Consider the following 26,869-nt stretch of genomic DNA (forward strand, 5'->3'; position numbering starts at 1 on the left):
AATTACAGGACAAAACAACAAGAGAAGCACACACAATAGCGTTATAATACAGCTCAGCTTGAATTGAACGCCAACGCAAACAGATGTGTTTTAAGGGCAGTCTTAAAGGTTTCTATGGTTGGAGCAGCTCTGACATTTAGGGGGAGACTGTTCCAGAGTTTGGGAGCAGCCACACTAAACGCTGGATCTCCTCGCGTCTTTAAACTTTAAACTATCTCTTAATACAGTCTAAAATGGCAGACCCTGCTTACCATCTGAAGAAGTCCTCCAGAGAACAACCCAGAGGACCACTGCCGTAGAACTTGACTTCCAAAATGCAGATGTTTCGACATTTAATATCCCTGCAATTGCTGAGTCGCATGTAACAAAAACTGGCACGGAGTTCTCTTTCAGCAAAAAAAAAACCAGACATAGGCTATAGGGATTGTAATTTGATCTCAATATAGGTTTTAACATTTGTGGATTTGCTGTTGGGCAACTGTTGTCAAAAGCAGTGCATTAGCCTAGAGCTCCTAATTTATGGCCCCTCCATCTGAAATCGTCACATCTGGGCCTGTAGCTACGGCTGCGAACCATGGACCAGAAAACTATCATGAATCGTTCCTGTTGCTGCGTGCACCATGGTTATCTTGTGTCTGATGATAAAAATGTGATATTACTGTGTGTCCCTTTACCTAAACTGAACTCTGATTCATTTGCATATCTCTGCTGCAGTTTCCTGCGCAGCCACTAGAGTGAGACGGTAAGTTCATTACCAATCCCGCGGCTCTTTTCTAATGGAAGAGAAGAAGTTTGAGATTTTTGGGGGGTGAGGGGCTGGCCTTTTTGTTCGGCTGGAGGAGAATCCTGCTTGAACGGCAAGCAGGAGCACAACAGAGTGTGAAGACAGCCCCGCGCCGCGGATGAACGGCTGCAACACGGCGGAGGAACACGTCTGACGGTCCGCAGCGCGCAGCCTGCCCAGTGCCAAACCCACAGACAGCGGTGCGCCGTTCTCCACTGCGGCCGTCTGCAGCGCCAGGGTCAGCGGGCTGCTATCGCTTAGCCTCGGATCCTCTGCGGGTCTAAAGGGGTTCGGGCAGGGGCAGGGGGCGGGGGTGCACCGAGAGGGGAACGACTACACGCCGAGAGGAGGGGGCTGGAAGTCTGAGACGCTTCCAGCCTGAAGGGGCCGGCTGGCTGTTTGGCCACAGCTGCACGGACTAGCTTGCCTGTTCGGAGCGGCTAAGTGAATGGGATGGAGCCGGGACCGTCTGGCGCTGGTAGGTTCATTTTTAATTTGATGCTTTACGATTTGAGCTTTATGGAGATCCGAGTTGTCCTTTCAGTGTTGCAGCGGTGCGCACAGATCACCAGCAGCAGATGTTGTACGAGTGATAGCCTACTATACCGCATCATATGCTTTTGGAACAGAGGGTACACTCAGTACTAAACGAACCGGTTTGGTCAGATTTACAGCTGGACACAGGATGAGGTTGGTTCATCTGGTTGTGCGCATGGCTGGGGAGGTCGTGGGAATCTCTGAGAGGAAACCGAGGTGAAGCCCGCCTTGCAGCAGCAGCAGCAGCAGCTGTGTGCAGCCTGCACAGCCCACACAGCCTGCATGCCCATTGCTCAGTGCCCACTGACAGCCTTTAGAGTTTTGGGAGGACTGAGGTTGGGAACAAAAGGGTTCAGTTTTATCTCCAGAGGCAAAATCTAAAAAAACGTTGTACATGGAGAGCTGCAAGTATCAGTGCTCGTCTTAATGTGGGATAGGCATGAGTAAAAATGTTATAGCCTTCCTGACTTATGGCCTGATCTGAACTTTGGCTGTCATAATGCAGCAGTTATTCAGTGTGTGGCAAAGTGGTTTTCCAAAGGTGCACACTGACCCCTGTACACAGCACACACTTGGCCAACTATCTGTTTGAGAAACTGATGATTAGGTTTTTTTGACTTTTGTATAACAAATGAGTTCATATGAGAGTTGAGTGTAGGATGGGCCTGAAACATCCAGTTGTGGAGATGCTTCGATTTAATGAACGACTGATGATGTCCATGAACTTCAGAGTGTCAAGCTAATCTTCTTGGCCAGTTTTTGGACAGTGATGTGACTGCCTTGTAGTCTAATGATGAGAGACGGGAGCTGTAGAAGAGTCACGTTTGTGGAGCTGTACTTGAAATCACAGAATAGCCTTCAAAGTTTCATTAGCCACATGTGTACAGCATCAAATGATCCAAATGATCAGCGTCCCCATATGGGTACAACGTTACGTCATCGCCAAAACGTGAGTAGTGAGTGTGCTCTTGTTGCGATGCAGAACTAAAGCGCTGCTTCAAGACTTAGCACCAGGAAAGACAGCTATTGTCTTGGGGTTTGTGAGAGAGCCCTGGCTGCGCTTCTCACCATCTGCCTTCACTGGCACGGCCGTGAAGAGTCTGTTAGCGCCGTGTGTGAGTGCGCTCGGATCACAACAAAGTCTGGACGCACATCGTACGCGCTCTTTCTCACATGTGCGTCGAGCGCGCACAGGGAACCCATGTTTATCGTGTTTGGCACGTTTGTCCAAGTGTGATTTTATGCGTTCATACATCGAGGACGCCCGCGTGTATTGCCAACTAGAACTCGCATGTTAAAGCTAAGCCACCTTATGTCAGTGAGGCATTTGAGGTTTGGAGCATATGATGGAGAAACGTGCTCGACCAAAGGTTTCTACTGTGGCTATTTTAGGCAAGGCTTTCCCTGGTTGGGAGGAGGGCTGCATGGTATTGCAGTATTGCTAAAAGGGTGACAATGAAATTAATATTATCATGGCTACATAGGGGATGAGACAGGTCATAAGAAAGTCTGGGGAAGCTGCAGAGTAGTTAAGATTCTGTTGGACCACCTAACTGTGATTAGGTTATGGTTATGTGGTGATTTCTTTAAAAGATAAGTTAACACTGTGTATGCTTTTTTAGCTTTAAGGACCCTCCCACCCAACATCTTCTTACTTGACCAAAGAATGTCCACAGTGGTCTGTTAAGTCTTGATGTCTCAGTCTGGGATTGTGGTTGAACTGGGCACAGCACTTCATCATCTGTTTTATCAGGGGCCGAGTCATGGAGGCCGTAGTCAAAGCACAGATGCTCAGACTTCTCTCATTGTAAAAGCATTGTCCAATCATCTGGAGTCACAGTACCTGCAGAAACAGAATGGAATGCAGTTTTCAACTGGTGCTTTCTCTGTCCTTTTGGGCTTAGGTTAATTAATACAGCCAATCCTACATTTAATTAAGTTAAAATTACTCCAGAGCTACCTTGAGATGAAAGCAAGCAACCTATGGATGCACAATATATTGCAAAAATAATCAACATTAACATCGCAATATTAGGTAACGTAACACCATGGAGTTACACATGGTAATAGTTTCCATTATGATTTTTCTAATTGCCTTGCTTTGGTCCTAATCTAGTATGTTTTCTCTCATTCATGGAATATTTCATATATCATGAAATGGTTTAGTAAAATGCTGTATGTAGCTATTGTTTCCCCTGGGGTGACTGCACACATCTGCGCCAACCAGACCACCACCATTCATTCATTCACACACACTCAAATCACTCATCCTGGCCTATTGTACATGTTTTTAGTCGTATGGGTCTGTGGAAAGTGGAGTGGGAACCTCTGCAGACACGGGTAGAACATGCAAACTCCACACAGGAAGACCCCGTCCAGGGATTGAATCTGGGATCTTGTTCATCAAATATGGCACTTTCTCATGTTCGGTGGCGTAAAACAAGCTGTTATTGCTTGAACATAAGGTGCAAGCTCCTAAAATGATACGATTACATTTTAGCGGGCAGGTTTTGATGCACAGGCATCTTGGCCCACAGTGGGAACTAGTTCACTGTTGCACCCGAAAGGCCAAGGTCTTCTTCAACATGACCAAAAGTAGCACCCTACCTCCTCCAACAACCCAACGCACACCGCTCCCTGATATCCATGACAATACTCAGTTGCCGTGGAGTCTCCATGGTGAGGCGGGGAATGTGGAGGGGGGCCCCCAGTGTTTGTGTGTGCGTCGATCGGGGCCTGGGCACTCCCTCCGTACGACAGCCGTGTGCGTGCGTGTGCATGCGTGTGCGTGCGGCTGGGACACACTGGAGCGGGGCAGCTGGGGTCTTTGTTGTGTTGGAGGAGGGCCGGTCTCGGGGGACCCAAAGGTTAAGGCATGGGCCCCTCTCAAGCAGGAGTCACCGAGAGGCTCACACACAGCATCCAGCCTGGGACCCCCTTCTGACTGGGAGCGGAGGCGCTTTTTGAAACATGCAACATATACAGCCACTTAGAGCGACTCGCCACTGTGACGAAAGCGATGGGCGTCCCGGGTTCTCTGGGACTTTTACTTCACGCTGCAAACACGCTTTGATGGAGATAGTAACGGTTGGAAAGGACAATAGGCTGCTACAAATGTCTTCTTTGTGCAGAATTTCTATATTGTTTTAGAAGAATAATTTATCGAAATATTAAAACAACACAAAACATGATAAGACGATCCACCGCAGTGTTGCCCAGTCAGTCACACAGGCAAAACATACATCGTCCCTGTTCAAACTCGACACCCTCCTTGTATGAATGTGCCCCGTAAACGCAGATTTTGAGTCAATTTTTCAAACACATGACCTGACTGTGTCTCCAGATATGAGGTATACGTTCTATTTGATTTACTGAAAACAAAAATAATGTTGATTTTATTCACAATTACAAAAAACAAATTGCATTGCAACAACTTACTTTCAGTCTTAAGATGATTATATCTGAAACCAGAGTGATGGATCCTATGACTTAAGTTTTGGCCGTGTGGAAATGAGCATAGATAATCATAAGGGTCTCTCACAATACACGTGTCCCTATTAGTCCTAATTAGTGCCAGTGCCGGCCAAGTTAAAGCCCATTTTCTGAACTTTTTGCATAAGAAGTTTCCTCACACATTGTAAAACTTGTGCTTGTGTCCTCTTATGCAGCTTAAAGATGCATTATGGAATTTGTTATGTGAAATGAAACTTTTTCTTTGATTTGACCTTTTAGTGACCCTGTATGAGTGGTCAGCATGGCGCCTTTGCTTTCCACTATTTTGTTTTTGGAGTTTCTGGTAGAGAACCTACAAAACAATTGATCCTGGAGTGTTATAGAGGCCGCCGTGATCCAAAGTAAAGGCATCGCCCTAACCACCCACACTGTACAGCCATTGGGTCACAAGAAGGTCAATTATATTTTTGTTTGCATAAAAAGTTTCATAATGCTCCTTTAAGGCAACAGAAGTTCAGTTGTAGCTGTAAAGCCAAACCCACATGACTTAACAATAAAAACAGCTGTTTCATCACACACAGAGAGTAAACAAACTCATGCAGGAGTACTTCATTACTGACCAGGTCTTACATTATAATATTCATTTAAAAAGCTACATTTAAATAAAGTTACATTTTAGATGAACAAGTTACCACCTCAAAAACACCTTTATCACAGGGAAGAGAAAACTTCCTGAGTTTAAAGATGGGGCTTCTTTGTTATTTTTTTCAATCAGGTAAATTCAGCTCACGTCACATCTTGATATGTGGCCAATCACCGTGCGATTGATAGGTGTCACATGACTGGCATCAATATGGAAAGTTCCAACCGGAGCTGCTCATCACCTGTCTGAAAAAAAGCAAAACATTTTAGCTGTCAAAGTCTCCCAGAAGCACCCTCCCTCCTCCTCCTCATCATCACCTGAGCCTCTCCACACTCACCCCCCACCCTCACCCCCCACACTCGCCGGGGTTCAGTCATGTGTTGATTTACAATTCATGTCAGAAGTTGATGAAGTCTCAAGATAAAATGTAAGCATAAATTTCAAAGTTCAAGTTTTAAGAATTAATAAAACCCAATCCAGATGTGTCTTGGAAACTTTTCTCCATGAATTTCAAGTTCACTGAATTTAATCCTTTTGTGTGCTGCTGCATTTTCTATGAAGGCATGATTTATTACTGCAGTGCAAATTTCACAACATGACATGTTTGTTCAAAAGCTGCTTTTTTAAAAGATCAGAGAGCATTGATAATGAGGGCGTTCCTTTCAAAGTTTGGCTGTGTGTCATCTTTAAAAGATCTGTGTTCTTGCATTTAATAAAAAAAAAAGTTGGTAGCGTGTTGGTAGTTGTTTGTGTGGTAATATAGTGGTATATATGGTTCAAGACCAGCCTGAGCATAGTGTTGAGTCCTTGGGTTCCAGTGTCACTTATGGGCCTTTGTGTAATGCTCCAGCAATCCCAATCAAAACGGTATACAGTATATTGACATATTATATTTGAATATCTCTGAGAAATCCTGTTTAAACGATCACCAACATTTCTGATTGTATCACAGTTTGTTCTGTTTTCCAGGGGATCTTCTATAATACAACGTTCTGATTTGTCCCAACATTCTGCGTGTGTTGTTTTATACCTTGTCCTCATGCTGTGTTTATCTTCTCTTCTGCCTGCAGTGCCCTTGGGGGCCTTCCCCCCACCCCTGCAGCAGGTGTTCCATGCCCCCCGCCGGCCGGGCATGGGCACAGTGGGCAAGCCCATCAAGCTGCTGGCCAACTACTTTGAGGTTGAGATTCCAAAGATGGATGTGTACCACTATGAGGTGGACATCAAACCTGACAAGTGCCCTCGACGAGTCAACAGGTAAGTTAGTAGGTCAGGGTTTGTGCCACGGCTGCTCCGCTAACTGTTCTTACTTGTTCTTACTTGTTCCTTCTAGTATTGGGAACTTTCCCGTCAGTGAAATTTATTCAACATGCAGCGCTTTCTTCAAATGACAACAAATTGACTTCTAAGTTGCCTTACATCCCCCTCTCTCAATGATCCCTCTTTCTTTGGGGTCACATTAGCATTCAGAAAAATGCTAGTTATTTATATTTGTTTTAATTCATATATTAAATCAGCATTTGTTAAACTTTTCATACAAAGTACCACCTCATAAAATACTTCACCAGAATCAAATCAGAACTAAACGGAAGTCTGAACTGAGTGTGAACCATGTCTAAACCAGAAAAAAACACAGAAATTAAAGGCATTACTAAAGCAGTGTTGCAGTGTTTAGCCCGGACAGATGGAGGAGTCCAAAGCGAATGAATTAACTGACCCATTACTTCTCCACTTCCAGAGCGGTCAGACTCATCAGCTGCATGGGAAAGGTGCCCTGGTAGATCCGTTAACCAGTTAGGATAATATAAGCAGGGAACACCGTTAAACATGGTGGCAAATTTGTTGTAATGACACCTTCAAATCTTACCTAATATTCAAACAAGTCGTTGAAATTAGAGACGATTATGTAACAAAAGCATCATTTTAACAGATTCAGGACAGTCCAGCGTGAAAAGGTGTGACGAGCGGTTGTCAAATTGTCAGTGACGGGAATTGCTCTCATGATGCTGAGGAAGACAAAGTGGCCAGCATGTGTGCTACAACCTTAACCATTAGGCCAGTGGTTCTCATACTCGATACTGCGTTATGATTTGGTTTAAAGTGTCGGTATCTGTTGTCATTGTTTGCCTTCGTTGTGATATTATTTCTTCTTAGCTGAAATATACGGCCTAGCAGGGAACACACAAGGAGAAACACATGTGCTCCTCTTTCATTCCTTCTGCCTAAATATGCAATTGAAAAACAAAAAAAGAAAAAAAGTTGACAACATGAGTGAGGACTGCTGAGCAAAAACACAACAACATCTTGTGTCAAAAAAGCAGTATTTTGCTTATGGCTCTTCTGGCAAAAAGGTTCCAGGAAAGGTTTTAGGAAGGCATTCACAGATCATGACACTTGACCCTGTCCCATTCAGAGCGGGCACTCATCCCCCACACTTATGTGAAGGCCAAGGCACAGCTTATTGAAAAGTGGCCCCATGGTACACCCCTCCATCTTTTTGTCCTCTCCCCCCCTTCCGTGACCATGAAACATCGCGTTCAGCAGCTGTACGCCCTGATCGATATGCGTCGAAAACAAAGGGGGCGCCGATCGGGAGATGGATTTAATTGGCAGATTTGCGCCCCGGCCCCCTTGTGCGTCCGAAACAATAGGAGCCCGTGTTGATATTGTCTTTCCATTCTCGCAGGGAGGTGGTAGAGTACATGGTGCAACACTTCAAGCCGCAGCTCTTTGGCGACAGGAAGCCAGTTTACGATGGCAAGAAGAATATCTACACGGTGCTAGCGCTTCCCATCGGGAGTGAGAAGGTGGGTGCTGGTGTTGGTGGTGGCGTGATCGCAGAACCGCCACAGGAGAATGGTGATCAACAAAGTTCCTCACTGCTGGTCTTGGTCTTTCCAGAGTGCTGTACCGTGTATGATCATCAATACACTGACAACCAATGAGTTAAAGCACCATTTACTCGAGAGTAAAGTTGCTGACTATTTTGCAAACTAAACAACGTGTACAATTGGCTTCCCTGTTTGTTACGGGCTATCCCGGTTAAATAAAGGTCAAATGAATGAAAGGACAGCAAGGGATAATGGATTGTATCTAAAAATGACAAGGTAAAAACAATTTCATCAATATGTTCAGTCTAAATATAAAGAGTAAAGTAGAATAAAACTATAAAAACTTAAAGTATTCACTGTTGTAACTAGCACTGATCGAATCAAAAACTGCTATATATTTGATAGAGACATTTTAGCCACAAATCGGGCCCCTTCTACTGACATGTTGTCCCTGGGCAAGCGTTTCCCAAATTACTTGAAAAATCAAAGCAGTGGAGTTAGGAGGTGTTGGTGTGCGTGTTGTTTGTTGCTGCTCTACGTACCCATCTTGAGGTTAACCTGTGATTCTCCTTGGTCTTCTGTACTCCAGGTGGACTTTGAGGTAACAATCCCGGGCGAGGGGAAGGACCGGATCTTTAAAGTGTCCATCCGTTGGCTGGCCAAGGTGTCGTGGCGCCTGCTGCAGGAGACTCTGGTCAGCGGTCGGTTGCAGGTTCCCCTCGACTCAGTTCAAGCCTTGGACGTCGCCATGCGCCACCTTGCCTCTATGAGGTATTGTTCTGTAACAGACGAGAAGTAGACGCTTAAGGGACAGCCCATTGTAGCGGACATTAACGCTGCATATCACAAGAAGCGATACCGCAAATTCCCTGTGATCTTCCATTTAACTGAGATTTACACATTTTTTGCCAACACAGCCTTAATAAAAACACATAGTACTCAGAAAGTTTTACTTAGGATTTTCCTAGTTTAGTTCAATTTTAGCCTCGTTTTGGCTTTGATTAAAGGGGGGGTATTATGCAAAATCGACTTTTTCAAGCTTTACATCACGTTATTATGTCATTCCCTCATTAAAAACATGCCTGAAGTGTTGCCTTGGCACATTCACATATTTTTGAGTAATCTGTAAAAACTCTGATGGCGGCCATTTTAGGGATAGGTTTGCCTGAGTCCTCCTAGGAACGCCCCCACCTCCTGGAGACGCCTCCGAGCTTTCGTCACCAGCCGAGTAACCAACCACTGCTCCTCAGCAGAACCCCCTCCCCACTGATGCCACAGACAGTGTGTGAAGGGGGCGTGTCTGAAAGGGTCAGAGGTTCTTAAAGAGACAGAGGCCTATTTCAAGACATTCACTACAGCCATTTTAAGAGAGCAATTTATACAAGGCAGTTATTCTAATTTACTGCATTTACAGACCAACAGAAGGTTTCGTCATCATTGTAGTGTGATATAGACTGGTGCTATGTGACTGAAAAAAGCATAATACCCCCTCTTTAAGTCTTTTTTAGATCTTGATTTAACAAAATTCTCTGAAAAACAAGTGACATTTTATTTCTAACTTAATAGAAGGTATGGTATTGGTAATGGTAATACTGCAATAATATCGTTATTACAATACAATCATGCAGCCGTGGACATAAAAAGCCTTTATATTATGTGTAAGCAGCATTTGTAAAAGTCGTGATTTTTTGCCCTGAGGAGTGAAAGTCACTTAATGGTCAAGTGATACTTGTGTGACAGTGTCGTCTCCGCGCTGCTGCTGCTGAGCCGCCCAAACAGGGAATGTGTTCAATGTCCTGAGGGTCGGAAAATCCCGTTGTGCAAGATATAAAAAAAGAAAACCCATGTGCTCCAACTTTACTATAAAAATGTTCCCTGAATCTGACATGCTTCTCTATCGTGATGTAACAACTTATTCCCAAGTTTTCAACTAGTAAATCATTGTTACAATAATCAATGGTTTTGTATAGCCCTGTATCACAACAGGAGCTGCCTATATTATATTTCACACTCTCAATCCTCACTACAAATGTATTATTGTCCCAAAAGTATATAACGGAATTATTACAAAATGTCAGTTTTTGTGTTGATCACCTGTTGATAAACCAAATGAGTGTCTTGAGTTGAGAAGTAACTTTAGAATCTGGGTATCGATGTTTTGAAGTTTTGTGTTTGTATTCTCAGCTGAAGCTTTATGTAGTCAATATAAAACTCTATGCATTTTGTCGTAGTAAGGATTTTTAAAATTATTTTTATCAAAACTATGGGATTTCAGGGCGACATGGTGGTGCAGCGGTTAGCACTTCTCACAGCAAGAAGGTCCCGGGTTTGATCCCCACCTGGCCGAGGCCTTTCTGTGTAAGGTTTGCATGTTCTCCCAGTGTCTGCGTGGGTTTCCTCCAGATACTCCGGTTTCCCCTGCCACTAAAACATGTACAATAGGGTCCCCTCTGGGGCCAGGACTCCCCTGTAAAAGAGATTCCTAATCTCAGTGGGACTTTCCTGGTTAAATAAAGCTAAAAAAACAAAACAGTGAAGGTTCGGAGCATAGATTCACTGACCCCCCAAAAAAGCCGTCTTCATAAACTAAGCTTACACGTTCTAATATATCGTTAGCTTTCATTACAGCATCCGTTCACTGTGGCATTGTTTCAATAAGCACTGCTATGTTGAAAGATCCGCAATGTTGCATTTATCTTTTCCCAAGATCTTGAATTGACGATGGGAGAGTGTGACCACTACACAAATCTCAAAGATTCTCAATGGGGTTAAGATCTGGACCCTGTGGTGTCCGATCCATGTGTGAAAATGATGTCTCATGCATGCTCACAATGTGAGTCTGATGAGTCATGTAGGAATAAGAACGTGCCATTAGAGAAGAACAAATCCATTGACAGCCTCTCAGTGTTGCTGAAACAAGACCTGATCAACTGCTCTAAACCCAGATCGTAACACTTAGTGAACACTTAGATTTTCAAGACAGAAAATGCTGATGATTCACCACAAAAAAACGACTAATTGCAGACTCTTGTTAGGCAGTCCCCAGCTCAAACATGATCCTTAACTTCCGTTTCCTTCCATAGGTACACTCCGGTTGGGCGCTCATTCTTCTCCCCACCCGAGGGATACTACCACCCGCTGGGAGGGGGCCGGGAGGTCTGGTTCGGTTTTCACCAGTCTGTTCGTCCTGCAATGTGGAAGATGATGCTTAATATTGATGGTTAGTCATCTTCACACTGACACATAGCAGTTACCGGAGCAGACGGAGGGGGGTTAGCTCAGCCGTGATATCACATGCTGAGATTGGATGGTAAAACAAGTCCCGAAATCTCGCATCACTTCCACCACAAAACATGAGTCACTCTCGCCAGCACATAAACGAACTCTCCTCTACTTTTAGCATGCTACCTAAAGAAGGTTTTTCAAACATTGGTTACAGGTCGCTTGTCTGCCTGGCGGTTTAATCTTCCCCTGTTACTAAGGGCTTTTCTGCTCTCTGTCTCCCTCTAGTGTCCGCCACGGCCTTCTACAAAGCCCAGCCTGTGATTGAATTCATGTGCGAAGTTTTGGACATCCGCAACATAGACGAGCAGCCAAAAACACTTACCGACTCACAACGAGTGCGCTTCACCAAGGAGATTAAAGGTGAGCAAGGACACGATGTGGAAATGTACCCAAAACGTCCGAATAAAGACTCTTTGTGATGGAAAATTATTGAGCGTGTCCTTTTAAATTGCTTTTTCAAAACATGTCGTTGCTGTTGTTGTTGTCGTACCATAGGTCTAAAAGTGGAGGTGACCCACTGTGGACAAATGAAGAGGAAGTACAGAGTATGCAATGTCACACGACGTCCTGCCAGCCACCAGACGTACGTGCCAAACAAATTACAATTGAGACAAAGTTAGACCCGAGCATATTTTTGTTGTATTAAAGGAACAGGCCACCGTTTTTCCATACTGAGATATGTTCTCACCTCAGCTTAGACGAGTTGATGCGCACCTGTCTGGTCTTTACGCGTGCGCTCAGTCACGCACAAAGATCAAAGATGTTGTTAGCATTTAGCCTCTCCCAGTATAGCGACCAAGAAGCGACCAAGCTCTTCCATGTTTTCCCTATTTAACCTCTTACCACCCGCCTAAACCAAATGCATTCTGTCCTCTTTGGCTATTATATAGGCCTGTGTAACGCCTCATTTTGGTCACATTTTTGTTGAATTTTTGTCATTTTGTTTTGTTGAATTTTTGTCACATTTTGTTGAATTTTTGTCACATTTTTATTGAGTTTTTGTCACATTTTTGTTGAATTTTTGTCATTTTTTTGTTGAATTTTTGTCACATTTTTGTTGAATTTTTGTCATTTTTTTTGCTGAATTTTTGTCACATTTTTGTTGAATTTTTGTCATTTTTTTGTTGAATTTTTGTCACTTTTTGGTTGAATTTTTATCACATTTTTGTTGAATTTTTGTCATTTTTTTGTTGAATTTTTGTCACATTTTTGTTGAATTTTTGTCATTTTTTTTGCTGAATTTTTGTCACATTTTTGTTGAATTTTAGTCATTTTTTTGTTGAATTTTTGTCACTTTTTGGTTGAATTTTTATCACATTTTTGTTGAATTTTTGTCATTTTTTTGCTGAATTTTTTGACACATTTTTGTTGAATTTTTGTCACATTTTTGTTGAATTTTTGTCATTTTTTTGTTGAATTTTTGTCACATTTTTGTTGAATTTTTGTCATTTTTTTTGCTGAATTTTTGTCACATTTTTGTTGAATTTTTGTCATTTTTTTGTTGAATTTTTGTCACTTTTTGGTTGAATTTTTATCACATTTTTGTTGAATTTTTGTCATTTTTTTTGCTGAATTTTTTGACACATTTTTGTTGAATTTTTGTCACATTTTTGTTGAATTTTTGTCACATTTTTGTTGAGTTTTTGTCACATTTTTGTTGAATTTTTGTCATTTTTTTGTTGAATTTTTGTCACATTTTTGTTGAATTTTGGTCATTTTTTTTGCTGAATTTTTGTCACATTTTTGTTGAATTTTTGTCATTTTTTTGTTGAATTTTTGTCACTTTTTGGTTGATTTTTTATCACATTTTTGTTGAATTTTTGTCATTTTTTTGTTGAATTTTTGTCACATTTTTGTTGAATTTTTGTCATTTTTTTTGCTGAATTTTTGTCACATTTTTGTTGAATTTTTGTCACTTTTTGGTTGAATTTTTATCACATTTTTGTTGAATTTTTGTCATTTTTTTTGCTGAATTTTTTGACACATTTTTGTTGAATTTTTGTCACATTTTTGTTGAATTTTTGTCATTTTTTTGTTGAATTTTTGTCACATTTTTGTTGAATTTTTGTCATTTTTTTTGCTGAATTTTTGTCACATTTTTGTTGAATTTTTGTCATTTTTTTGTTGAATTTTTGTCACTTTTTGGTTGAATTTTTATCACATTTTTGTTGAATTTTTGTCATTTTTTTTGCTGAATTTTTTGACACATTTTTGTTGAATTTTTGTCACATTTTTGTTGATTTTTTGTCACATTTTTGTTGAATTTTTGTCATTTTTTTGTTGAATTTTAGTCACTTTTTGGTTGAATTTTTGTCACATTTTTGTTGAATTTTTGTCATTTTTTTGTTGAATTTTTGTCACTTTTTGGTTGAATTTTTATCACATTTTTGTTGAATTTTTGTCATTTTTTTTGCTGAATTTTTTGACACATTTTTGTTGAATTTTTGTCACATTTTTGTTGAATTTTTGTCACATTTTTGTTGAATTTTTGTCACATTTTTGTTGATTTTTTGTCACATTTTTGTTGAATTTTTGTCATTTTTTTGTTGAATTTTTGTCACTTTTTGGTTGAATTTTTATCACATTTTTGTTGAATTTCTGTCATTTTTTTGCTGAATTTTTGTCACATTTTTGTTGAATTTTTGTCACATTTTTGCTGAATTTTTGTCACATTTTTGTTGATTTTTTGTCACATTTTTGTTGAATTTTTGTCATTTTTTTGTTGAATTTTTGTCACATTTTTGTTGAATTTTTGTCATTTTTTTGTTGAATTTTTGTCACATTTTTGTTGAATTTTTGTCACATTTTTGTTGAATTTTTGTCATTTTTTTTGCTGAATTTTTGTCACATTTTTGTTGATTTTTTGTCATTTTTTTGTTGAATTTTTGTCACTTTTTGGTAGAATTTTTGTCACATTTTTGTTGAATTTTTGTCATTTTTTTTGCTGAATTTTTGACACATTTTTGTTGAATTTTTGTCACATTTTTGTTGAATTTTTGTCACATTTCTGTTGAATTTTTGTCATTTTTTTGTTGAATTTTTGTCACATTTTTGTTTAATTTTTGTCATTTTTTTGTTGAATTTTTGTCACATTTTTGTTGAATTTTTGTCATTTTTTTTGCAGAATTTTTGTCACATTTTTGTTGAATTTTTGTCATTTTTTTGTTGAATTTTTGTCACTTTTTGGTAGAATTTTTATCACATTTTTGTTGAATTTCTGTCATTTTTTTGCTGAATTTTTGACACATTTTTGTTGAATTTTTGTTGACTTTTTTGTTGCGTTTACATCCTTGTTTTCTTTTCATATTTTGTAGCTGTTTTGGTGGCTTTTTTCCGAAGAAGCTTTTTGATTAGGGTAAAGCCAAACTGGATAAAATGGGTTCTGTTCAGGTGGGAGTTAAGAGGTTAAATACGGTTACGTGAGTAGTTACACGATGCGAGTATAGTTGCACAAAATGAAACCTAAAAGTAAAAGCGGATTAAAAGGGGACCATAGGAATATGCTGGGAGAGGCTAAGTGCCAACAAGATCTTTGGTGTTTTTGAGTGAGCGCACGCGTAAAGACCAGACAGGTGCACATCAACTCGTCTAAGCTCAGGTAAGAACATATCTCAGTATGTGAAAACTGTGGCCTGTCCCTTTAAAGCTACTTCAGATGTCCAGTTCACTCTATGGATTGAGAAAATGCCCATAATGTTGAAACCGGATCTTGTAAAAATTTACCTTAACCAAGTGCATTTTCCCCAGGTTGGCTTCACCCAAATCTAAAAGGGTACAGCCTGTAGGCCAGTGCAACGCCTCATTTGAAAGCTAAGACCTACAAAACTCATCTAAAGGTGTTTGGCACATTTTTGTCACAATTTTGCCACATTTCTCACATTTTTGTCACATTTTTTTGGCTCTTTTCTGGGTTTTTTGTCACTTTTCCGTCTCATTTTTATCACTATTTTGACGCTTTTAGATTTGGGTAAAACCACACTGGAGAAAAAATGTTCCCGGTTCAGGCGGGGGGTTAAGAGGTTAATAAACTATTCACCGACGAAAATCCTTTTGTTTTCATTCCAGGTTTCCCCTCCAGCTCGAAAGCGGGCAGACAGTAGAATGTACAGTGGCCCAGTACTTCAAGCAGAAGTACAACTTGCAGCTAAAATACCCCCACCTGCCCTGTCTACAGGTGGGGCAGGAGCAAAAGCACACCTACCTGCCTTTAGAGGTACTTAATCCGCTCCCGAGAAGCCTTTTGAGGCGACGTGTGACAGGCAGTACACCATAACGCTATCTTATCTTTCTTTCTTTTGTACTAGGTGTGTAACATTGTAGCAGGCCAGCGTTGTATCAAGAAACTGACCGATAATCAGACCTCCACTATGATCAAAGCCACAGCCCGCTCGGCTCCAGACAGACAGGAGGAGATCAGCAGGCTGGTGAGTTTTTTTTTTGTTTACTTCATTGCCCCTTGGCCAGGACACTCAAACCAAATCGAACACAGAATCAAACTCGCCCTATTGTTTTGACTGGAAATAGACTCATCTTCACAATTTTAGAATTTAGTGACGTCAAAGTCTCAGAAGGACAAGGGCTTGCGTATCTGTGGGATTGCCAGTTTTGAAGAAAGCAATCAAAACCAAAAATCATGTTGGCCTTGATTATTATTCATTCGGTGTAAGGTCCCCAAACCTGCCACGTTTGTTGTATGACTTGCCGTGCTTTCAATTTGTAACAGTTTCTCTGCTTTCACCATTATCTGCCAAGTTTAGCGAGCACTAGGGCTGGGTACCGTTATTTGTTTTTCGATACTGGTACTTTAATGCTAAACTATGCTAAACAGCTTGATGTCTAGAACCAGAAAACGGAATCAAAATCAGAATTGTTTTTATTGGCCATTGTTGGTGAACAGGTTCACAACTAGGATTTTTTTCCCCCCCGTTCAATCGTGCAACATGAGACATAAAACATATAACACATACTGTAAGTTGTACAATAAGACTGTGAAGTAACGCCGACTGTAACAAGTGAATTTCTCCTTTGTGAGATGAATAAAGGTTTATCTTATCTTATCTTAGAGACATGATAAACTATAAAAATGCAGAACTATGAGAGTATAAGGGCATGCATAAAGACGATTAAGATAAAATATGACAAAGACAACAACAATTTGACATAAAACAACAATGATGTGTGGAAGATCTGCAAATTTACAATATCATCTCCAACGTCAAGAAATGTGATACTTTGGGGGGAAAATGAGAAAAATTGGGAGAAATTAGGCAAAAACATGGAAAAATTGAGAATAAATTGGGTAAAAAAAAAAAAGGGTAAATTTGGAACACATTAGGAAAATGAGAGAAATTGGGGCAAAATAAAAAAAAAAGATGTGGGGAACATGGGGCAAACATTGGGCGAAAAAAGTTGGGGAAAAACACTTCCTTTTAACAGTATCAAAACTTGGATCTAAAGATATTAGATTTATTTCGGAACCTGCTTTTGATACTTTAATTTTTTCGAAACTGGTAGTAAATTTGTTTTTTCGGTACCCAGCACTAGCACTGTCTATATACATTTACATTAGCCTATACAATTTAATGATAAGTTAACAGTGAAATTGTTCAGCTGCTTTGTCTCTTCAGGTAAGAACATCTAACGTCCTAATGTTTCAATGGGAATGATAACGCCAGTATTTTACATTTTAATTCTCCATTGGCTTTTTATTATGGAATGTGCCATGTTACACGATGTCATGAGAGCGCGTCCTATTGTTGAACGTTTTTTTTATTTTTTAAGACTGTAGGATGTTATTTCATTGTATGTCTTTTGTTCTCTGTAGATGAAGAATGCAAACTTCAACCTAGACCCGTACATCCAGGAGTTTGGGATCAAGGTGAAAGACGACATGGCGGAGGTGACGGGCAGGGTGCTCCCAGCCCCGATCCTGCAGTACGGAGGACGGGTAAGGCCTAGTTGCTGGATGAAAGTAGCTGTTTTTTTTCTAACCTCTTAACCTCCACCATAACTGAGCACATTTTCTTCAGTTCGGCATTACTCAAATTTAAAAGTTTCTTGGATAAAACAGTGAAAATAGAGACAGAAACTCAACAAAAAGAGCCACAAAAAAGGTGATTTAAAAAGAGAGACAAAAACATGACAAAAATGCTTTAAAAAAATGTGATAAAAATGCAGCGACAACGTGACAAAAAAGTTAGGTTCAGTTATGCAGGTCTTAGCTTTCAAATTAGGCAATTGGCGAAAATGTGCTCGGCTCAGGTGGGGGTTTAAAGGTTAAACAGAAGTATTTCAGGTTTACTTGGCTTTATTGGCCATTCCACCACATGGAAATGCTTTAGAAAACAAAAGTACATTCTTTCTACTGGACTAGTTTTGATGTTATTTCTTTTAAGACGGTTCAACCAAGCAGTCATCCAGCCGTCCTCATCTGTTCAGTCAGTTTGGGCCCTGTCCCAAAGCTCGCACTTCCACCCTCGCGCCCCTCATATGCGCGTTCCCGATGATGGGTGCGAGTGCGTAGGGCGTCCCAAATCCTCCACAGAGGTCTTTGGCTCCGCCCCCTTTGCGCCCCTGATCCACACTTCGCCGAAGCCCGCATCCAAGCGGACTTTGGCGAAGCATATTGCCCATAATTCTTTTTGCGGTACAGCCCAAAGAGACAGAAAAATGGCTGCATCCGCGGATCTTGTGCTGAAAAAAATGTACTTTTAATGAAATATTTCAACTTTTCTTATGCTGTACATCTGTAAATACACTCAAGGTTTGCGGGGCTACTTGGAAAGAAGCATACAAATATCTGATGGAGTATTACGATGATTTGCGCACCGGTGTTTACGGACATTATGCAACAATTTCATTACTTTCTTTGTGCAATCATTCATGTAAAATTCAGTTTCAACTTTTAACTTCAACAAAACGTAGGATGTATAAAAACATAAAACTTACCAGATACCAGTTGGTTACACACTCTACATTTAAAATAAAATTTTTACAGCGAGCTCAAATATATTACTAATATCGAATATACATTAATTCTAACGCGTTTTAACGTCAACTCATTTACTACTATTTTTTCCCCAGGGCTGGACGAAATTACATTCAACTTTATTGAGTTTAGGTCTGAAAATGACGTCAGCCGCATTGTCCCAATTCTGCCATTTTTTGCACGCTTGTAACCTGCGCACTCGAACCCTTGCGTGCACTTCAAACAAGTGCACACTTCGTAGAGGAGCGTAGGGTGGGTATTGGGACAGGGCCGTGGAGCGCTGGTCTTACATACACAGCTGTAGGTGATGACCCATTAGGCCACACCTGCATCAAACTGTGTTGCCAGTAGTGATGGCAAGATGAAGCCCCATGAAGCATTGAAGCCTCAAAGCCGATTGCGTCACACATGGTTCGAAGCATCAAGGTGCTTTGCTCCACTACGCCATCATGTGGATAAGAAATGTATCAATCAATCAATCAGTAAAAGTTTATTTATATAGTACTTTACAACAACACCAGGACCAAAGTGCTTCACAGAAAGATAAAAACAATACAAAAAAAACAAAAAAAAAACACCATATGTTTACAACCTGGACACAATTCAGTGTGCTCTAAGTATTAAAAGCAAGTTTGAAAAGATGAGTCTTTAATCTGGATTTAAAAAGGGACAGGTCCATGAGCATGTATACAATAAATGGTGGGGGCTGAAAGACTAAATTTGCGAATTTATAGAGTTGTGATGGAAAATGTGCTTGTGTTACTTTGTTTATGTCCAACCCAAATACAGAAAATGTCACTGTTGCTTTTGTTTTGAATCACGCTTCAAACCCGCAAATCATTTCCTGGATCAGTCACGTGGTGCGGCCGCTTCCCGAGGCTTCGAACGCCACCACACACGTGATCAACACACGCATCGATACGCGCTTCAATAGACACTCCTCTAGATTACTCGGCACACGCTTCGAAGCCTCGACACGATCGGCACATCACTAGCTGCCAGATAAAATGGTAAATTTTCCCAATCTCGTGCAGTGAATACTTAAAGTTGGCATGAGATTGGGAAAATACACCATGTTATCTGGCAACCCAGTCTGACCCAGGTGTGGCCTAATGGGGTCATCACCTCCAGCTGTGTAAGTCAGACCAGCTCTGTCTCAGGGCGCTTTCACACAGGTTCTAGTTAGGTCCACCTAAAGTGGCTTTCGACCGAGAGCGGCACTTCTGTGTCAGTGTGAACTCAGTCGCAGCAGTCTGGGCCGGTCCGAACAGCCTGAGCCGCTCTGAGGACGGGATGTGAATGTGGCCAAATAATAGAATAAAGGATGAATGTACGTGCTCCATGAGGACATTTGGACTACTGCTCTGACAATGCAAAATGGATCAACTTTTCATCATCCCGGTAGGCTATTAAAGTGCATTTCTCCTCGCTTCACATTCATCAGCCTCACTGTATTTAATCACGAGAGGGAGAAATGACCAGAGCGTAACATTGGGGAAGTGCGCTGGTGACAGCTGGACGACTGTTTTGTTTAAACCTCGTCTCAACCTCTTCCCACCGCCTAAACCCAATGTATTTTCACCACTTTGGCGATGGGCCAGTGTGTCGTCTCATTTGAAAGCTAAGACCGACACTGATCTTTTTCTCGCGTTGTTGTAGGTATGTGGATCAAATTTTCAAACTCAACAGAAATGCAAGTAAATAGTTGAAGTGGAAAGACATAGCGACCCCCTACAATATGCAATGAAATGTGTGTGTATATGTTCAGTATGAAGAAAGTTACAGCGGTTTCTAGTTCAAAATCAGCATCTCTCTTTAGCCCATTCCATAGAAACGAATGGAGGTCAGTGTGACCTAAAAAGAGAAATGACCAGAACTTTTTAAATATTCAAGATTCTTTCATCAAAATGTCAGTAAACATTGATTTAATATATTTCCATTGGTTGCTTGAGTTTGGTTTAATTAGGCTATTTTCAGTTGTGTCATTGGACAGAGTAAACAAAACTAATGGTAGTGGACAGAAAGTGGGAAAAACAAGCAACAAAAGTGGAGCTGAGTAACTGAATGGTGTTGGCACTGAGGTTTATCTCTTCCACACGTGCATTGGCAGGAGTGACAAAAAATGTTGGGGAGTTTGAAAGATCACGAAACTTTGAGCAGTAAACGACAACAAGACGATCTTCTTGTCCACCTCCTTCTCCACAGTGTCCACAGGATTTGAAAGGTGTATATTAAATTCTTGCATATTGAAGTTAAAATATATATTTTTTAATTTGCTACTGCGGGAGTAAATGAAGACCGATTCTCTCCATTTCTACACGAGACAATTATCCTGTCACGTAGGCCGTCTAATTTCAGCCAAAAAGGCCATTTGCTGTCCCGCTCTAAAAATGATCAGGGCAAAACCCGGTCACAGATATTGGGGACAAAAATGGCAACTCCATTTTAGAAATCTCCACATACCTAGTTGTTGCCGTCACTTTTTTCACGTTCTCTTTCATCCCATTTTTGCCATTTTTTGGATGCTTTTTTTTTTTGTTGCGTTGACATGCTTTCTTCTCGTTTTTGTCGCCATTTTTTTTTGTTTTTCAAGAAGCTTTTACATTTTGGTAAAGCCAAACTGGAGAAAATGTGCCCGGTTGAGGCGAGAGTTAAGGGGTTAAAAGAAATGACATCAAATCAAAACGAAGTCCAGTAGAAAGAATTTATGGATGTGAAAACAACTCATTTACACAGACACCACATGTCACACACATAAAGAGAATCGAAATGGCATTACCATCAAACCCCTCAAGCCCTTTGTGTTAAAGAGACAGCCCTTTAATCTCCTATTTCTGTTGGTGGTGTGAGTTCCTTTTTGTTTTGGGGAATACTAATATTTTAATTTTGTCCACAGAATCGTGCCATCGCGACTCCCAACCAGGGCGTGTGGGACATGAGGGGGAAGCAGTTTTACAACGGCATTGAGATCAAAGTGTGGGCTATTGCCTGCTTTGCCCCACAGAAACAGTGCAGAGAGGAAGTCCTGAAGTAAGTACTAATGAGCGGGAGAACATGTTTTCATTTGGCACACTTATTAACCGGCTAGTGGGCTAATTTGGAAATGGATCTTGTTGCAAATCTTCTGATGTTGTAAATGTAATAATTGCTGCCTCATAATCCGCTAAATTTAAAAGTTTTGTTCCTGTGTTTGTAATTTAGCACCGTTTTTGTCCTTATAGAGCCTGGATGATCTCATTAAGAAAAAATCTTCGATGAATTATATATAATTTGTTGTGTCTTTCCCCTCAGAAACTTCACAGACCAGTTGCGTAAGATCTCGAAGGATGCTGGGATGCCGATCCAGGGCCAGCCTTGTTTTTGTAAATACGCCCAGGGAGCAGACAGTGTGGAGCCCATGTTCAGACACCTCAAGAACACCTACTCCGGACTGCAACTCATCATTGTCATCCTGCCGGGGAAAACTCCTGTCTATGGTAATGCCCGTTCATCCCAATTGTATAAAACCACTTAGATTGTACAACACTATAGATACAGACGGCAACGCGTAATACGTGGCCTGGCCGAGGGGGAAGAAAACCTCTCACTATAAACTATAAACATAACACACGAGTAACGTCAAGCCAGAATCAGGCCCATGTGGATGTTTTTTCACAGCAAATTGTTCAGAAGAAGCGAAAACAATGCCATTATGCTAACACTAAAGCAAGCTAGCATACTTCCTGGTTAGCATTGTCCGTTTTTCATTTTTTGTTTATTTTAGTATTTATGGGCTGTTGAACCACTTTCCTCCATGTCTCTGTATTTTTATTTAATAGAAAAAAAAAAAAATCTTAATTCAGTATCTGTTAAAGGAATAGGCCACCGTTTTTACATACTGAGATATGTTCTTACCTTAGCTTTGACGAGTTCTTTAGGACCTGTCTGGTCTTCACCCGTGCCTTCAGTCACGTAAACACAGCGCAGACGGCGTTAGCATTTAGCCGCTCCCCCTCTCCTCTATAGCTCCAAAACAGGTCAAGATAGAAGCTACCAAGCTCTTCCACGTTTTCCCTATTTAAAGAGGGGGAGAGGCTAAATGCTAACGCCGTCTGCGCTGTGTTTACGTGACTGAAGGCACGGGTGAAGACCAGACAGGTCCTAAAGAACTCCTCAAAGCTAAGGTAAGAACATATCTCAGTATGTAAAAACGGTGGCCTATTCCTTTTAAAGGAGAACTAATTAACTTTTGCCCCTGGAGGCCACAAGCGCCACTGCAGTTGTCGTTGCTTGTTGCGTTTTTTACTCATTTATTGTCCATGAGAGTAAATACTACACTGAGAAAAGACAAAGGGAGAGAGGGATATTGTACATTATGCCACAACCCAATAATGCATTGGAGATATTTTTTTCCACTCAAACTTTGCTGTAAATACTGCTAAAGTGACGCTAGCTCATAGTTAGCTTTGCCCGTTAGCCTGTTGGCTTCTTCCGATTGTGATAAACCAAATAAAGTTTTGCAAAATGTTCATCAACAAACTGAAAGCTTTAGACAGGCTTTAGGCTGCTGAGTCGGAGGCAGAGAAAGTTGCAAGCGTGGTAACACTCCCCGGGGGAGATGAAAGACCCCTTATCATCTCATTAACACTTGTATTATGCCCAGAGGGGCTATGAAAAGGATTTATTAAGGTAAAAAAGTTACTTAGTTCTGCTTTAAAATAACGGTGGGGAAATGGAAGAAAGTGAAGTTTTTCCTTCTTCTTTGTTTTCACCCTCTGGCTGCTTCAAGCATAACCATATATGGGCATTTGCAAAGATGCCTTCTGTATCGATGCTATAAGTTTGAAAACCTATAGTTAAAAGTCAAACGAAATCTTCTAATGGGCTCAGAACATTTTTGGACCTTTTTATATGGTGCTAAAATTGTACCGTTTCTATATCAGACAACATCAACATGACTTCAACATGATAACGAGGGATATGAATAGCGGGGTATGGATTCTCCCCCCAAACCCACTGTACCTGTGTAGAATTTGAAATAAAGAGGCCAATTGTCGCTTTCCAGCGGAGGTGAAGCGCGTGGGGGACACTCTCCTGGGCATGGCCACGCAGTGTGTTCAAGTGAAGAATGTGGTGAAGACCTCTCCTCAAACCCTCTCCAACCTCTGCCTCAAGATCAACGTGAAGCTCGGAGGCATCAACAACATCCTCGTTCCTCACCAAAGGTATTTTTTACAGCATCACAATGCTCTCTGTAAGTTCATTATTATCATCATACATTATTACTTTTGTGTTCCGTTCAGTGGATGTATTTTTTTTTTTTTTTGGGGTTCTTCTGAAGTATTGCCATGAACTAACTTGAGAAATAATTGCTCGATTTGCGAACTGCACGTGCTCAGATGGTCTCGTGCCTGTGTCACGGTGTGCAGAGTTACTATGGCAACACGGGGAGAAACCATTTCTAATATGCTTCCGTTGGATTTCACCTTCTTTATGTTCATATACTGTCAAATGTAAACATGCCTTTAAAGGGCCAATAAACCTATTTCAGATTAGTATTTGCTTGGTTATTGCAGCGGGTCCAATTTTGGACGCTCTCATGCAGATTAAAGCATAAAAACATAGTCAGCTGAACAGACTGGCTTGCTTGATTTTTTAATATAAGGGTCCAAAATTAATCGCCAGATGATAATTCAACCTGAAAAGACTCACAGAAACGGAATGAAGGTATGAGTGTTTTATTAACGAACATGAATCATCACATGGGACTCAGACCCCGGCGGAAGACTGAACGAACGATATGGAATGCATGGCTTTTGACGAATGATAGCCATGATCTTCCCCGGAGCCTGGACCCTGGCGGTGGTGGAAGAGACCTGGGTTGGCCACTTGATGAGCGGAGCCGAGGAGGAGCCAGGCGGAGAAAGGGGTGGAGGAGGGTCGTAGCACGGCTGGCAAGCGGCTGAGTGATTGACCAGGGAGCTTAAAAAGGGGATCCTGAGCGATGACAGGCTGGTGAGGGGATGAGCAGCTGTTGTGAAGGTGCGGCTTGAGCGGGGTCCGTGATTGGATGATTGGAGTGCGCTGCCGGTGATGAGGTGATCCAGGTTGAATTTGCGCACAAGCTTCATTTTTCAGCACATTAACCTTTTACCCCCCAACTTTAACCAAGCACATTTTTTCCAGTTCGGTTTTAAACAAATCTAAAAGCTTCTCGACTGACTGGACTATCGGCCAGTGTAACGCTACATTTGAAAGCTAAGACCAACGTAACTGACTTTTTTGTCACATTGTCACCGCATTTTGTGCAATTTTAGAAGCGTTTTTGTTGTGTTTTTGTCTTTTCTGTCATGCTCATCACTTTTCTGTGTTTGTCATTTTTAGTCGTTGCTTTTTTGTCGCTTTTTTTGTTATCGGCATGGTTTTCTTTTGTTGCTATTTTATCTTTTTTTTTTTTCTTCAAGCTTTTAGATTTGGGTAATGCAAACTGGATATATAATATATGCTCTGTTCAGGTCAAGTGATTAGTCTTTGTGATGGGTGCATGTGATCACCCGCGATACTGAAGGCTTTGGGGTTGAGATGGATGGAGTAAATGTCCGGGATGGAGGCTCTGTTCGGCCGTACCACACAGTGATGCAGCTGGTCAGGATGCTCTCTGTCGTCCATCTGTACAAGCTGCACATGATGAGGCCGCGACTCTGACTGATGGTGATGTAGTGTCTGTAGACCAGGACAGGTTCTCTGTTAAGTGCAGACTCAGGAACTTGGTGCTGGTCACGCATGTTGGATATGCACTCTTCGGAAATTCACAACAATCTCCTATATATTCTCCTTTTAAGGTCTAGTCAAGACACAAAAAGTCTGATGCTGTGTAACCTCTTACCCTCCGCCCTAATAGAGCGAATTTTAAGTTTTATCCATATCTTAAAGTTTCTTGACTTGAGTTTACAGCCTATAGTGTAACGCCTTATTTGTAAAAAAATTTATGTCTCTTTGGTCATGGTTTTGTGTTGTCTTTTTTTCATGTTTTTGTTGCATTTTCCTAATTTTTCTTTGTGCTTTTTTGCCGTTTTTTTTTTTTTTTCATCACATTTTTGTCACCTTTTCGTTGCTTTTTCATCACTCTTTCGTTGTGTTTTTGTCCCTGTTTTGGGGGATGCTTTTCTTTTAGATTTGGGTAATGTCAAACTGGGGGCGGGGTTAAGAGTTTACTTGGGTCACATTTTTGCCAGACATTTCAGCCGTAATAAGCTGCAGTATTCATAGCCACTCATGCTTTAGTTTAGTATCCGAGTATTGATTTATTTTTTGACAACCCTAACTAAGTATTTTTAGCAGTAGAGAATACATACAGTGTTGTTGAGAGCTGAATGTAGCAGGGAAAGTGATTTCAATAGTTGAAGTAGAAGTCATTAAAAGTGGTGGAAAGTTGGTGAAGCCACCGCACATCAACAACTTATCACCACAGCAGCTCTTTGACACTTTTTAATTAGCCGCTCATGATTTCCCTTGTTCCATGTGCGCTCAGGTCGGCCGTGTTTCAGCAGCCAGTGATCTTCCTCGGAGCAGACGTCACGCATCCTCCCGCTGGTGACGGCAAGAAGCCCTCCATTACTGCTGTAAGTGTCTCCATAATCGCTAAACCCCTCATACGCTGGGTAAATAAATAAAAAACAATAAGCTGCTGTATAAAGTCGTCTCCCAGTGCGAACGCCCATGATGCTGTTGGCTGGATTCACTGATGTCATTACCTAATTCAAATCAGTGCACCATCACAATGCTTGTTCATTTTCTATTTTATCATTTGCAGCTACTAAGCTGCTACTTGGCCCGAAAAAATACTCAAATGAGAACAACATCTCTTCAAAATATTGTTTGACTCAAGTAGCAGTGAGAAATAGTGTGCCACAATGATTACTCAAGTAAGGACCATCAGAAAAAATCCTCTAAAATAAAGTGGGAAAAGTCATGCATGTTTAGATTATACTTATGTGTGAATGGATAAAATATTATAACATTCATATTTGAAATCCAGTACGTAACATAGATTAACCTATGAATCAGTAGGTCCAGAGTAGTGAAATGATCAGGTGCGCTTTGAGGACAAAACCCGTGAAAACATGGCCTGAAAGGACAAAATGCGATGTCTGAGGCACTCCTTTTATTAAAATAAGTAAGTCCTGTTTTTGAACGAGGGACGCCAACGCGTTTCATCAGGGCAAGTCATTTTAAAACCACAACAGGTGGGCGGCGCGTGAGACGATCACGTGATCCCCTCCCAGTGAAGGGTAACCCTGAAATAAACAGAATATTGAAAAATAAAATAATAATATTCTCGGAGGAGAGTATGTAGTGAAACATCCATG

The 26,869-nt window shown here is 41.1% G+C and overlaps 1 protein-coding gene across 1 annotated transcript in view; it reads left to right on the forward strand.

Moving 5' to 3' along the window:
* Window positions 1-759: 759 nt before the first annotated feature.
* ago1 (argonaute RISC component 1) overlaps window positions 760-26,869 on the forward strand; it is a 32,399-nt gene continuing 6,289 nt past the window's right edge. Inside the window, exons 1-14 of the mRNA XM_079561885.1 lie at window positions 760-1,262; window positions 6,488-6,674; window positions 8,104-8,224; window positions 8,838-9,019; window positions 11,332-11,468; window positions 11,759-11,893; window positions 12,029-12,116; window positions 15,599-15,746; window positions 15,838-15,957; window positions 17,358-17,480; window positions 21,418-21,551; window positions 21,813-21,997; window positions 23,566-23,725; window positions 26,032-26,122. Of these exons, the coding sequence (XP_079418011.1) occupies window positions 1,238-1,262; window positions 6,488-6,674; window positions 8,104-8,224; window positions 8,838-9,019; window positions 11,332-11,468; window positions 11,759-11,893; window positions 12,029-12,116; window positions 15,599-15,746; window positions 15,838-15,957; window positions 17,358-17,480; window positions 21,418-21,551; window positions 21,813-21,997; window positions 23,566-23,725; window positions 26,032-26,122 (1,836 nt within the window). The 5' untranslated portion in view covers window positions 760-1,237. The remainder of the gene's footprint in view (window positions 1,263-6,487; window positions 6,675-8,103; window positions 8,225-8,837; window positions 9,020-11,331; window positions 11,469-11,758; window positions 11,894-12,028; window positions 12,117-15,598; window positions 15,747-15,837; window positions 15,958-17,357; window positions 17,481-21,417; window positions 21,552-21,812; window positions 21,998-23,565; window positions 23,726-26,031; window positions 26,123-26,869) is intronic.

Source organism: Gobius niger (assembly GCF_951799975.1).
Source record: "Gobius niger genome assembly, chromosome: 8".
Lineage (NCBI taxonomy): Eukaryota > Metazoa > Chordata > Actinopteri > Gobiiformes > Gobiidae > Gobius > Gobius niger.